The 12,642-nt window shown below is 43.3% G+C and overlaps 2 protein-coding genes across 6 annotated transcripts in view; one reads left to right on the plus strand and one right to left on the minus strand.

Annotated features, from left to right (window-relative positions):
• Positions 1-1,716: 1,716 nt before the first annotated feature.
• SVBP (small vasohibin binding protein) lies at positions 1,717-8,544 on the minus strand. 5 transcript variants are annotated; one of them, XM_070368284.1, is made up of 3 exons: positions 8,443-8,544; positions 7,630-7,804; positions 1,717-2,145 (listed from the first exon to the last, which is right to left on the minus strand). In XM_070368284.1, exons 2-3 carry the CDS (start codon positions 7,741-7,743, stop codon positions 2,059-2,061), a joined length of 201 nt encoding a protein of 66 aa, XP_070224385.1. In that variant the 5' UTR covers positions 7,744-7,804; positions 8,443-8,544; the 3' UTR covers positions 1,717-2,058. The 5 variants fall into 5 exon arrangements, with proteins under 5 accessions (XP_070224385.1, XP_070224386.1, XP_070224388.1 ...); XM_070368285.1 differs by having other exon boundaries at positions 8,433-8,505; XM_070368287.1 differs by having other exon boundaries at positions 7,630-7,779; positions 8,443-8,461.
• The window catches only part of ERMAP (erythroblast membrane associated protein (Scianna blood group)), a 34,631-nt gene continuing 30,072 nt past the window's right edge, over positions 8,084-12,642 (plus strand). Inside the window, exon 1 of the mRNA XM_070368280.1 lies at positions 8,084-8,214. The gene's annotated coding sequence lies outside the window, so the exon portion shown is untranslated. The remainder of the gene's footprint in view (positions 8,215-12,642) is intronic.

Consider the following 12,642-nt stretch of genomic DNA (forward strand, 5'->3'; position numbering starts at 1 on the left):
AAATATTGGCAAACCAAATACACAATATATTAAAAGGATTAAGTGGATTGTTAAGATTAAGGGATTCTAGGATGCACAAACCAATGTCCTACACCACATTAAAAAAAATTATGTATAAAAATCACATAATCATCTCACTCGATGCAGAAAAAGTGTTTGATAAGATTCAACACCTATTTATGATAAACTCTCAATAAAGTGGGTATAGAAGGAATGTACCTCTACATATTCAAGTCCACATATGCAAACACACAGCTAACATTATACTAAATGGTAAAAAACTGAAAGCTGAAACAAAAGCTTCATGAAACAATATCCTCACCACATTGATATTTTAAAATCTGTTCTGTTCTTTCTTTAAAAACTTAAAAAAAAAAATTTATTTGGCTGCACTGGGTCTTAGTTTTGGCATGCCGATGTTTAGTTGCAGCATGTGGGATCTACCGGCATCCCCTGCATTGCAAGGTGGATTCTTAACCACTGAACCACCAGGTAGGCCCCTATTATTTAATTAAAAAGATAACCTAGTCATAATTTATTAAACTGATTTGACAACCACCTACAGTTTGCAATACTAGAACACTTCTCTAGGATAAACTATATCCAGGGCTGTGACATGTTAATACAAGTAGTTCCCAACTAAGGATCAGAATCTTTCCAACCAACACTCATATATTAATTGGTTATTTGAAATTTGAAACATATCCCATGAAGTAAGGTAGCTGGGAAGTAATATTTACTGAGTAGTTATTACATACATTATCTTACTTATTTCTTGATGAATGATCTTGAGAGGAAGAAAATATTACACAGATGGGAGAAGAGTGAGGCTTAGAGAGGTTAATAACTTATCCAAAGTAGTAAGAACTATACTTGACCCCAAAACAGTGTTCTTTCTAGTATACTACATCATTTCCTTATGTTTATGATGACAGCTTACTCCAAACCCCCATTCCAACAAAACATAAAACTGAAAAATTTGCATTCAGTCCAAATTCAATAGGACACTATAGAACCTAATTACTACTTATGGGGATAATCTGTGTAAAGGTTATCCTTAACTAAGACTTAGGCTCTCAGAACACATTCTCCATAGGGACAGCAAGTTCCTTAACATCACGGTTTATTGCCAAAATAAGCATAGGAATGGGAACAGAATTCTCAGTGACTTCAGAGCAGTGGGGAGACAAAGAGGAGGCAGGAATTGCTGGAGATGTTCCCAGGACCACTAGGGAAAATACAGGTATTTCTAGCGCAGAGAGTAACAGAGGAGGCAGTGTTGGCTGTTGTACGCTCTGAGTAATCAGCCTCATTTCCATGCATATTCTGCTTCTATGCCCAATAAAATACAAAATGAAAAACCAAAAGCACTTCGCTCCCCTCCTCCCCTTGTTGGTACAAGCCTCTTGCTAGCTCTCCACATTCATAGGGTGACAGGAATCTTAGCTTCAAGGCTCTGAGTAGTGGCTCATCTGGGAGTAAAAGTCATATATTTACACCTGTATAGCTAAAGACTTAGGATCTACAGGGTCTGCAGAGCCCTAGCCTCAGGAAGAATGAATCTGGAAACAGTCATGTTCTTTCTGTCCTCTCACCTCTGTTCCCTTCCTGAAGGAAAAAGGCTCCCCTCTGCTCATGTCAACTTTTCCTACCTATTACATTCATTTTGACTACACTTTCTTATGACTAGGCACCCCTAAAGTATGAGCAAACAAACATTTTATTAGTATTTTATTTGTATTTTTGGAGAAGGTTTACAGTTTCAGAAGAAACACTGATTTTTTTTTCAAACAATAGAAAAAGTTAAAAAACAAAAGAATGTATTGTCTTAGAAGAATAGAAGAAGTCTCTTCAGCAAGTAATGGGCCAATTCAGATTGGAGGAACTAGTGAAGCAAGTTACATACAGGAAGTTCTGATTTATCCAGTTTCAGGAATAACACAAATCTCTTCTTGTCTAGCTGTATAAGGCTCCAAATGGGCCATCTCAGCTTAAAACTGGTAACACGCTCATAAACAAAGCTTCCAGGGTCCCATCTAGTGTGAACGCAGGGGTGGTTCACTCTCCGGGAGGCTGCATCTGTTTACAGAATTCATCAAACTGCTGCTGCTCCAGTTCTGTCATGACTCTGTTGAGGGCATAGATCTGAATGGGAAAAAAAGATATGTTAACAATGGAGGCAGCTGCTCAACCTGTCTTCAGACACCACAGGCTGTGTCATCTGAAAATGCCAGAACTGCATCAGTAATGCAGGGGCAGTGATAAAGCAACTGGAGAGGCAAACATTAGCTCCACCGGGGAATCAGGAAAGAAGCAGTGAGGCTTGACCTGGCCTTGAAAGGACTGGTAGGGGATTTCCCTGGTGGTCCAGTGGTTAAGAATCCACCTTCCAATGCAGAGGATGCAGTTCAATCCCTGGTTGGGAAGTTAAGATCCCACATGCGGGGCAACTAAGCCCATACACTGCAACTACTGAGCCTGTTCACTCCAGAGCCCATGCTCCGCAACAAGAGAAGTCACACAGCACTAGAGAAAAGCCTGCATACCTCAACGAAGAGCCCGCAAAGCCAAAAAAAAAAAGAGTTGGTGGGATTTCCCTATAGCTCAGATGGTAAAGAATCTGCCTGCCATGCAGGAGACCTGGGTTCGATCCCTGGGTCAGGAAGATCCCTTGGAGAAGGAAAAGGCAACCCACTCCAGTATTATTGCCTGGAGAATCCCCACGAACAAAGGAGCCTGGCGGGCTACAGCCCATGGGGTTGCAAAGAGTCAAGACACGACTAAGAGACTAACACACACAGGATTTAAACAGGTAGAGACTGGGGAAAGAACCCAAGTGACAGAACAATGGATTTTATGATTAAATGTAGAAGCACAGCATTAGTTCTAGAAACTTCAAGGATGCTAAATACGAAAGGTTGGGGAGCTAGAGAAAGAAAGAAAGGTATGTTAGGCTCTTAAATGCCATACCAAGTAATCTGGACTTCATCTGACCAACTCTGGAGAGATAAGTGTGCAGGGAAGAAACCTGATTATATCTGTGCTTTGAGAAAGAAAACTGAAGACCATGTGAAGGATGCAGTCAGGGAGGGGAGATCACAGGCACTTAGGAGACATCTGTTACAACAGTCCAGGTAGGAGGGAGTAGGAACGTGACCCAGGGCAGGCAGTGCAGGGAGAAGAAAACTGCAAGAGCCATTCCAAGGTGAAAGGCAGGCTATCTACCTTATTGCTTCACCCTGCAGTAATTCATCAGTCCATCAAAGAACCAGAAACAACATAAAACTTCCAAATTTGTATAGAGGAAAAGGGTTATGTTTGTGTGTAGGGGATAAAATTTGAATAATCAAAAAGAAGAGAAGGGAAAAAACCCTTAGAAGTGAGACAAATAAAAAATATAAAATAAGAGCAGAAATTAATGAAAAGGCAACCAAATGTACAACAGAGAGGATCACTGAAACTGTAAGATGGTTCTTTGAAAATTCTAAAGAAAACTGCAAACCTCTGAGACTTGCGACATAAAAGGGAGGCTGCACGAATATTATCAGAATTAAAAAGAAGTCATAATTACTGATACATGTGTGTTAGTTGCTCAGTCATATCCAGTTCTTTGCAACCCCATGAACTGTAGCCTGCCAGGTTCCTTTAACCGTGGAACTCTTCAGACAAGAATACTGGAGTGAGTAGCTATTGCCTTCTCCAGGGGATCCTCCCGACTCAGGGATCAAAGCTGGGTCTCCTGCATTGCAGGAACATTTTTCACCCCCAGGGAAGCCAGAGTAGAAATTAAAATTTACAAACTTTGTGTCAATAAGTTTGAAAACTTAAATGATACAAATTCCGAGGAAGAGTAAAATGATCAAAACTGACTAAACAGAAAGCTTGAATAATCCTACAATCTTTTTTCCCCCAATTTTTAAAAATTGTGGTAAGATTCTGTAACCTTCAAGGAAAATAGAACTTCACACAGTGATAAAAACACTTTTAAACAACTGCAATGATTCTCACAATGTATGGTTAAAATGGTCACAATTTATGTATGTTTAACAAACACAAATAAATTTGAATGGTTAAAAAAACATGCTCAATGAACAGGGCCAGTCATGGAATATGGTAGCATACATAAAGTTTAGAAACACGCAAAACTAGATGATACGCTGTTATGTTATACAGTATTATTTAGGAGTACACATAGAAACAGTAAATTAATACAGAACAGCAAGGGGGTGATTAGCATAAAATTAAGGACTGAGGGTACGGGTACTGCTCGTGGGAAGGTTGGAGACATGGCCAGAGAGGCCTGCCAATGTACGGTCATGTTCTATTTCTGTAGTTGGGTGGTAGGGTGTTTGTTTTATTCATCTTCTTCAAGAGTACAAAAACATTATATATATATTATCTATATGTATTATATATATTATTATGTATTAAGTGTATATTTATACTAAGCAGAGAAAGAAGACTTAAAATGGGTCAAGGGTCCAAGCCAAGGAATGAAAGACTTTCAAGAAAGAAAGGGTCATCAAAAGTTCTAAATGTTGCTTCAACTGCCAAATGGGCCTCTGTGTCCATTCTCCCCTCTCACTTCCTGGAATGTGGCATCTATGCAAAACTGAATGGAAACTGTGTTTCTGCCTCCCTACATGGGCTCCTGTCACATTCTTATCTCAGGAGGTTGCATTCCAGGCCAAACAGATGAACTAGCAGCTGTGGGGCAAAGCTGGAAGCAGGGAAGAATGTCAAGACCTGACCTGTTTGGACAGATGGCAGCGTGTGGGGTGGGCCAAAAAAAAAAAAAAAAAAAAGAGACCTGTTTAGATGGCAGCCCTGCCCCTCAGTCCATCACCACCTAGGGATTCTGGTCACCATACCTCACTTTAAATGATGATAATGCCTCCTACCTCACAAGGTCACGTATGTTATATCTCCCATCTTTATTCCAGGATGGATTTACAAAGGTCAAAGTGGGAGCAACCGTAATACACACCAGTATGAAGATTACATGTGGTCAGGCACGTGCCTGGCACATCTGAGGGGCTCAACAAGTGCCAGCTGCTACAACAGTGCAAGTCCAATATGACAGCTTAGCAAGTCAGCACAATTCAACTTAGACTGAGCACAATAAAAGCACAGACTCGTGGTAACCAGCATTGCCATTTTCGAGTGCCTTCTCTGGGGCAGGCACTACATGCTTCAGATACACCATTTCTACTTACAACAAATTCATGTGACTGATGTCATCAATCCTCATTTTACCAAGGAGGAAATGAAGAACCGAGGTTCAGAGAGGTTAAGTATCTTGCCCAAGTTGACCTGGGAAGAACTGGAACTTATGGAGGAGCTGGGATTTGAGGTCAGACAAGTAAGTGCAACCCATGAAAGCTCACCAACAGGGTGTCAATGAGTGCATGAACAATGTCCTCAATAACATCTACCACTGCAGTGTGCACAAAGCACAGTTTCCTAGCGCTGTTTCTTATAGCAGTTCTCCAACTTTCACCAAAGTGCAATGCAGTAAAATCATCTGGGGGCCTGCATCCAGGGGGGATGCAGAGGTGAAGTAAAGTGGGAACAATCTGTTGGAAGCCAGGTCCACAGCTCTCAGATAGTCTGACTTAATCCAAAGGCAGATTTCAGTTTATAGATTAACTTCAAACACACTATTAAGTTTACTCATTATGATAGCCTTCCTCACTGAATGCAAGCTCCACAAAGGCAGGGACTCCTCCATGCCCACAACAGTGCCTAGCATGTAGTCGCAGTTCAATATCATTAGTGACTGGATCAGATTAACAAAAATTTAAGGTCTGACACTATTAAGCACTGAAAAAGAAGTGAGGGATGAGAACCCTCTTATTCTGCTAATATGGGTACAAATTTGTATAATCTCTTTGAAAACAATTTGGCAACATCACTGCAGATGGTGACTGCAGCCATGAAATTAAAAGACGCTTACTCCTTGGAAGGAAAGTTATGACCAACCTAGATAGCATATTCAAAAGCAGAGATATTACTTTGCCAACAAAGGTCCGTCTAGTCAAGGCTTTGGTTTTTCCTGTGGTCATGCATGGATGTGAGAGTTGGACTGTGAAGAAAGCTGAGCGCCGAAGAATTGATGCTTTTGAACTGTGGTGTTGGAGAAGACTCTTGAGAGTCCCTTGGACTGCAAGGAGATCCAACCAGTCCATTCTGAAGGAGATCAGCCCTGGGTGTTCTTTGGAAGGAATGATGCTAAAGCTGAAACTCCAGTACTTTGGCCACCTCATGCAGAGAGTTGACTCATTGGAAAAGACTGTGATGCTGGGAGGGATTGGGGGCAGGAGAAGGGGACGACAGAGGATGAGATGGCTGGATGGCATCACCGACTCAATGGACGTCAGTCTGAGTGAACTCCGGGAGTTGGTGATGGACAGGGAGGCCTGGCGTGCTGCGATTCATGGGATCGCAAAGAGTCGGACACGACTGAGCAACTGAGCTGAACTGAACTGAATAACTGAATAAATTTGAAAAGTAGAAAAGTAATTCTACTTCTAGTTATATTCGCCCTATAGGAATTCCAGTACAGGAGTCAAAGGAAACATCTAAAGGGTTTTCACTACAGCACTGTTTGTAACAGCAAAAAAAACCCTTATAAATCATTTAAACATTCATCACTGGATGACAGGGTAAATATACTAAGTGGCCTCACAAAGTAGACTACTATAAACAGTGATGAGGAATAAACTAGATTCTTATATTAACATGAATAATCCTAAAAAACGTAATGCAAAATAAAATATATGCAGTTAGTTTAACGTAAGATTTTAAAACAAAAACTTTTATATTGTTCAAGAATATCTACTAATATAGTTGAGTGTAAAAGTATTAAAAAAATCATGGTTGTCCATAAAGAGGGGAAAAATGGCATAAGACAGGAAATGGAGAGAGGGGATTCCAAATTTACAGGTAATTTTTATTTATCTTAAAAAAGACTACATGCAAATATGACAAAATGTTAAACACTGCCAATCTCGGGTGCTGAGTACCCAGGTGTTTGTTATAATATTCTGTTTTTCTGTATTTTGAAATTTCAAAAAAAAAGAAACAAAAGAAATAGTGGGGAAAGACCAGAGTGAGCTTTTTCCTGATATTAAATACTAAAGTAAAACATTCATGTAAACAGTCAAATGGACTTTTAAGGGCAGACTGAACAGAGGAACACAGTGCTGAGTGTAGAGCTCAGGCCTCCACTTCTGATTTAGGAGCAGCTACTCTCCAGGCCAAATCCAGGCCATCCGTGCTAGGGTGTGTGACACGCGTTCTTGGACTCCCTTACAGGACCCTCCCTCACAGGGCCCTTCTCCTACTCCTCTCTCTTCCTTCCCTCAGGACCCCACCACAAAAGCTCCGCATCGGGGTCACCAGGAGACCACCTGGGACTGGTCGGGGTTGGGGTGGGGTTCCTGACACTTGGCATGTGACTCTGGTCTGCCACCTCACCTTCTGGTCCTCAGTGCTCTCCTCTGAACACCTAGGAGAACCCTGTTTTTGGCTGGAGGCAGGCGGAGCTCTCCTATACCATTCTCCGCTCTCCCTATTCCAGCATCACCTCCAGCAAACTACAGGTACAAGGGCCCTCCTCACTCTCACCTCTGCTCTCTGTCTCTGCTTCAGCTCCTGCTGGGCTGATTTCTGCTTGGCCTTCTCGATTCTGCTGACAGGCTCTTTAACTTTGGGCTTTTCTTTACGTGCAGGTGGATCCATGACTTGATTTCCGTATACTTCTTAGTAAGCTCTAACCTGGATGGTTCAGAGGAAGGCTGATCTAAAAACAAAGAACGAACGAATGAACGAACTCCCAGAAACTTAGGCCCTACCTCAGCTCCTTCCTGAGGCAGAGGGGCCCAGAGGAAAGAGCGCTGCATTGGAGGAATAAGACCCCTACTGCCACCACCTCACTGAGTGTCTCTAGGCGAATCTCACCCCCACTCCGAGCCTTAGTTTTCCCCATCTGCACAGGACAACGGTCCATTCCCTGGCCCCTCCCACCAGCTGCGGTATGAGCACGAAACGCCAAGAGCACAGTGAACGGTTTCCTACACTCGCGGGCTGCATCCAGCGTGGCACTGCAGGACACCACGGCCCAGAGGGACCGGCCAGCCGAAGCGTGGCGGCGGGGAGCCCGAGCATCACGCGGCCGCCAACCTCGGGACCCCACCTCTGTCCTCCCAGACGGTAACAGCTTGCCGGGCCCGCCCTCCGCCACTGCCCCGCCCGGGGCCCAAGCCCGGCCCCAGGGGAGCTCCCCTCCCGCCGCCACCGCCCTCTTCGGGTACAAAATGGCGGCGGGAGGCGGGCGGCGGGCGGCGCTCGGGACTCAGCGCCTTTCCTCCCCGGCCTCAGGACTCCGGCCCCGCAGCGGCGCGGACAAGGCCCCACGCGTGGACCCTCACCTTCCCCTACCTCCTGGCCTAGCTTCTGAGCCTGCCGCGCCTCGGATTGGGCGGGGCCTGGGGGCGGGGCAAGGAAACGAAGGGCGGACCGGCGGGCCTAGGCCCCGCCCACAGGCCAGTTTGCGCGGGCGCAGAAAGCTCAGGAGTTGGAGCTGGGGCTGGGGCCCGGGCCGGGGCTGGGGCCGGGTCGGGTGGGTGGGTACCTGTAGCTGAAACTTTTCCTGGGGGATTTTTCCTGGGACAGCTACTAGGCTTTGAAGGGAAAGATCTGAAACGGGGCTAGAATTGTAACTCGCTGAGGGATGGTGATTGCTGTCTTCTGGATTCGGAAACTTGTTAGGAAGATCAAATGAGACCCCGTTTACTAGAATGCTTTGAAGAAAGGAAATCCTGACAGAAGTGTAAGCAGCCAATATCAACGAAGAGAAACGCTCAAGTTCACTGAAAATCGATAATTTTAGTTACTTTTTTAAAAATTACATTTTTATAACTATATACAATAATTTGGGGCTTCGATGGTGGCTCAGCAGTAAAGAATCGGCCTGCAATGCGGGAGTTGCAGGTTCCATCTCTGGGTCAGGGAGATCCCCTGGAGAAGGAAATGGCAATCTACTACAGTATTCTTGCCCGGGAAATCCCAGGCATGTCCACTCCTGTCGTTCCTTCAAGGACTAGGCACGAATCGAAACAAAAAGGGGATTCTAAGCAGCAGTGATGTATAGCCTGATGGACACTCACAGACTTTCAGTTCAGTTCAGTTCAGTTCAGTCGCTCAGTCGTGTCCGACTCTTTGCGACTCCATGAATCGCAGCACGCCAGGCCTCTCTGTCCCTCACCAGCTCCCGGAGTTCACTCAAACTCACGTCCATCGAGTCGGTGATGCCATCCAGCCATCTCATCCTCTGTCGTCCCCTTCTCCTTCTGCCCCCAATCCCTCCCAGCATCAGAGTCTTTTCCAATGAGTCAACTCTTCGCATGAGGTGGCCAAAGTACTGGAGTTTCAGCTTTAGCATCATTCCTTCCAAAGAACACCCAGGACCAATCTCCTTTAGAATGGACTGCCTGGATCTCCTTGCAGTCCAAGGGACTCTCAAGAGTCTTCTCCAACATCACAGCTCAAAAGCATCAATTCTTCGGCGCCCAGCCTTCTTCACAGTCCAACTCTCACATCCATAGACGACCACTGGAAAAATCATAGCCTTGACTAAACGGACCTTTGTTGGCAAAGAAATGTCTCTGCTCTTCAATATGCTACCTAGGTTGGTCATAACTTTTCTTCCAAGGAGTAAGTGTCTTTTAATTTCATGGCTGCAGTCACCATCTGCAGTGATTTTGGAGCCCCCCAAAATAAAGTCTGACACTGTTTCCACTGTTTTCCCATTTGTTTCCCATGAAGTGATGGGATCAGATGCCATGATCTTCATTTTCTGAATGTTGAGCTTTAAGCCAACTTTTTCACTCTCCTCTTTCACTTTCATCAAGAGGCTTTTTAGTGCCTCTTCACTTTCTGCCATAAGAGTGGTATCATCTGCATATCTGAGGTTATTGCTATTTCTCCCGGCAATCTTGATTCCAGCTTGTGCTTCTTCCAGCCCAGCATTTCTCATGATGTACTCTGCATATAAGTTAAACAAGCAGGGTGACAATAGACAGCCTTGACGTACTCCTTTTCCTATTTGGAACCAGTCTGTTGTTCCATGTCCAGTTCTAACTGTTGCTTCCTGACCTGCATATAGGTTTCTCAAGAGGCAGGTCAGGTGGTCTGGTATTCCCATCTCTTTCAGAATTTTCCACAGTTTATTGTGATCCACACACTCAAAGGCTTTGGCATAGTCAATAAAGCAGAAATAGATGTTTTTCTGTCAAAATGTAAATTATCACAACCTTTTGAGAAGCCACTTTATCACTGCACAGCAAAAGCTTTGATAATGAGCATAACCCCTCAAAAGGACAAATAATGCTTGATTCTGTTTTTGTGAGATATCTAAAGTAGCCAAATTCTTAAAAAAGTAGAATGGTGATTGCCACAGACTGGGGTGGGGGAAAGGGAAACTGTTCAATGGGTATAGAATTTCAGCTTTCCAAGATGAAAAAGTCCTAGGGATCAGCTGCACTGCTGCTAAGTCACTTCAGTCGCATCCGACTCTGTTCGACCCCATAGATGGCAGCCCACCAGGCTCCCCCATCCCTGGGATTCTCCAGGCAAGAACACTGGAGTGGGTTGCCATTTCCTTCTCCGATGCATGAAAGTGAAAAGTGAAAGTGAAGTCTCTCAGTCGTGTCTGATTCCTAGCGACCCCATGGACTGCAGCCCACCAGGCTCCTCTGTCCATGGGATTTTCCAGGCAAGAGTACTGGAGTGGGGTGCCACTGCCTTCTCTACAACAGTGTGTAAATAGTTAATACCACAGCACTGCACACTTAAAAAATAGTTAAGATGATAAACCCACCTAAGGAGGTAAAGACCTGTCCTTGGAAAATTATAGAACAGTGATGAAAGAAATTGAAGACACAAACAAATGGAAAGATGAACCATGTTCATGGACTGGAAGAATTACTGTTATTAAAATGACCATACTGTCAAAGGCAATCTAGATTTAGTGCAATCCCTATCACAATACCAAGAGCATTTTTTACAGAACTAGAACAAGTAATTTTAAAATTTGCATGGATACAAAAAAGAGCCTGAATAGTGAAAACAATATTGAGAAAGGAGAACAGACCTGGAGGAATCATGCTCTCTGACTTTAGACTACACTACAAAGATGCAGTAATCAAAATAGTATGGTATAGGCACAAAAATAGACACATGTATCAGTGGAACAGTATACAGAGCCTAGAAATAAGCCCATGCACTTATGGTCAATTAATCTACAACAAAGGAGGTAAGAATATACAATGGAGAAAGGACAGTGTCTTCAACAATTTATGTTGGGAATACTGGACGGCTACATGTAAAACAATGAAATTATAATGCTCCCTAACACTATACACAAAAATAAACTCAAAATGGATTAAATGCCTAAATATAAGACCAAAATCTTTAAAACTCCTAGAAGAAAACATGAGCATAACAAGTTTGACATAAATCGTAACAATTTTTTTGATCTGTCTCCTAAAGCAAAGGAAATAAAAGTAACACACAAGTGGAAAATTATTAAAATCTTTTGCATAGCAAAGGAAACCATCAACAAAATGAAAAGACATAGGAGAAAATATTTGCAAATGACATTGTTCAATAAAGGGTTAATATACAAAATATATAAACATTTCATGTACTCAGTATAAAAAAAAAAAAAAACAATCCAGTTGAAAAATGGGCAGAATACCTGAATAGACATTTTCCCAAAGAACATACACAGATGACCAACAAGCACATGAAAAGATGCTCAACACTGTTAATCATCAGTTCAGTTCAATTCAGTTGCTCAGTCATTTCCGACTCTTTGAGACTCCACAGACTGTAGCACTCCAGGCTTCCCTGTCCATCACCAACTCCCAGAGTTTGTTCAAACTCATATCTGTTGAATTGGTGATGTCATCCAACCATCTCATCGTCTGTTGTCCCCTTCTCCTCCTGCCTTCAATCTTTCCCAGCATCAGGGTCTTTTCAAATGAGTCAGTTCTTTGCATCAGGTGGCCAAAGTATTGGAGCTTCAGCTTCAGCATCAGTCCTTCCAATGAATATTGAGGACTGATTTCCTTTAGGATGGACTGGTTGGATCTCCTTGCAGTCCAAGGGACTCTCAAGAGTCTTCAACACCACAGTTCGAAAGCATCAATCCTTCGGCGCTCAGCTTTCTTTATAGTCCAACTCTCCCATCCATACATGACTACTGGAAAAACCATAGTTTTGACTAGACGGACCTTTGTTGGCAAAGTAATGTCTCTGCTTTTTAATTTGCTGTTTAGGTGGGTCATAGATTTTCTTCCAAGGAGTAAGGGTCTTTTAATGTTATGGCTGCAGTCACCATCTGCAGTGATTTTGGAGCCCCCCAAAATAAAGTCTGTAACTGTTTCTATTGTTTCCCCACCTATTTGCCATGAAGTGATGGGACCAGATGCCATGATCTTAGTTTTCTGAATGTTGAGTTTTAAGCCAGCTTTTTCACTCTCCTCTTTCATTTTCATCAAGTGCAAATTAAAACGGCAATGAGATAGCATCTCACATCTGTCAGAATGCCTATCATCAAAAAGACACAAATGTTAT

The sequence above is a fragment of the Bos mutus genome, chromosome 3 (assembly GCF_027580195.1).
Source record: "Bos mutus isolate GX-2022 chromosome 3, NWIPB_WYAK_1.1, whole genome shotgun sequence".
NCBI classification, from domain to species: Eukaryota; Metazoa; Chordata; class Mammalia; order Artiodactyla; family Bovidae; genus Bos; species Bos mutus.

Excerpts from the sequence above, each read along its gene's own strand:
- SVBP (XM_070368284.1), bottom strand. The coding sequence starts at position 7,743 with ATGGATCCACCTGCACGTAAAGAAAAGCCCAAAGTTAAAGAGCCTGTC. Across the intron at positions 2,146-7,629 it reads AGCAGAGACAGAGAGCAGAG|ATCTATGCCCTCAACAGAGT; the intron begins GTGAGAGTGAGG and ends TTTCCCATTCAG.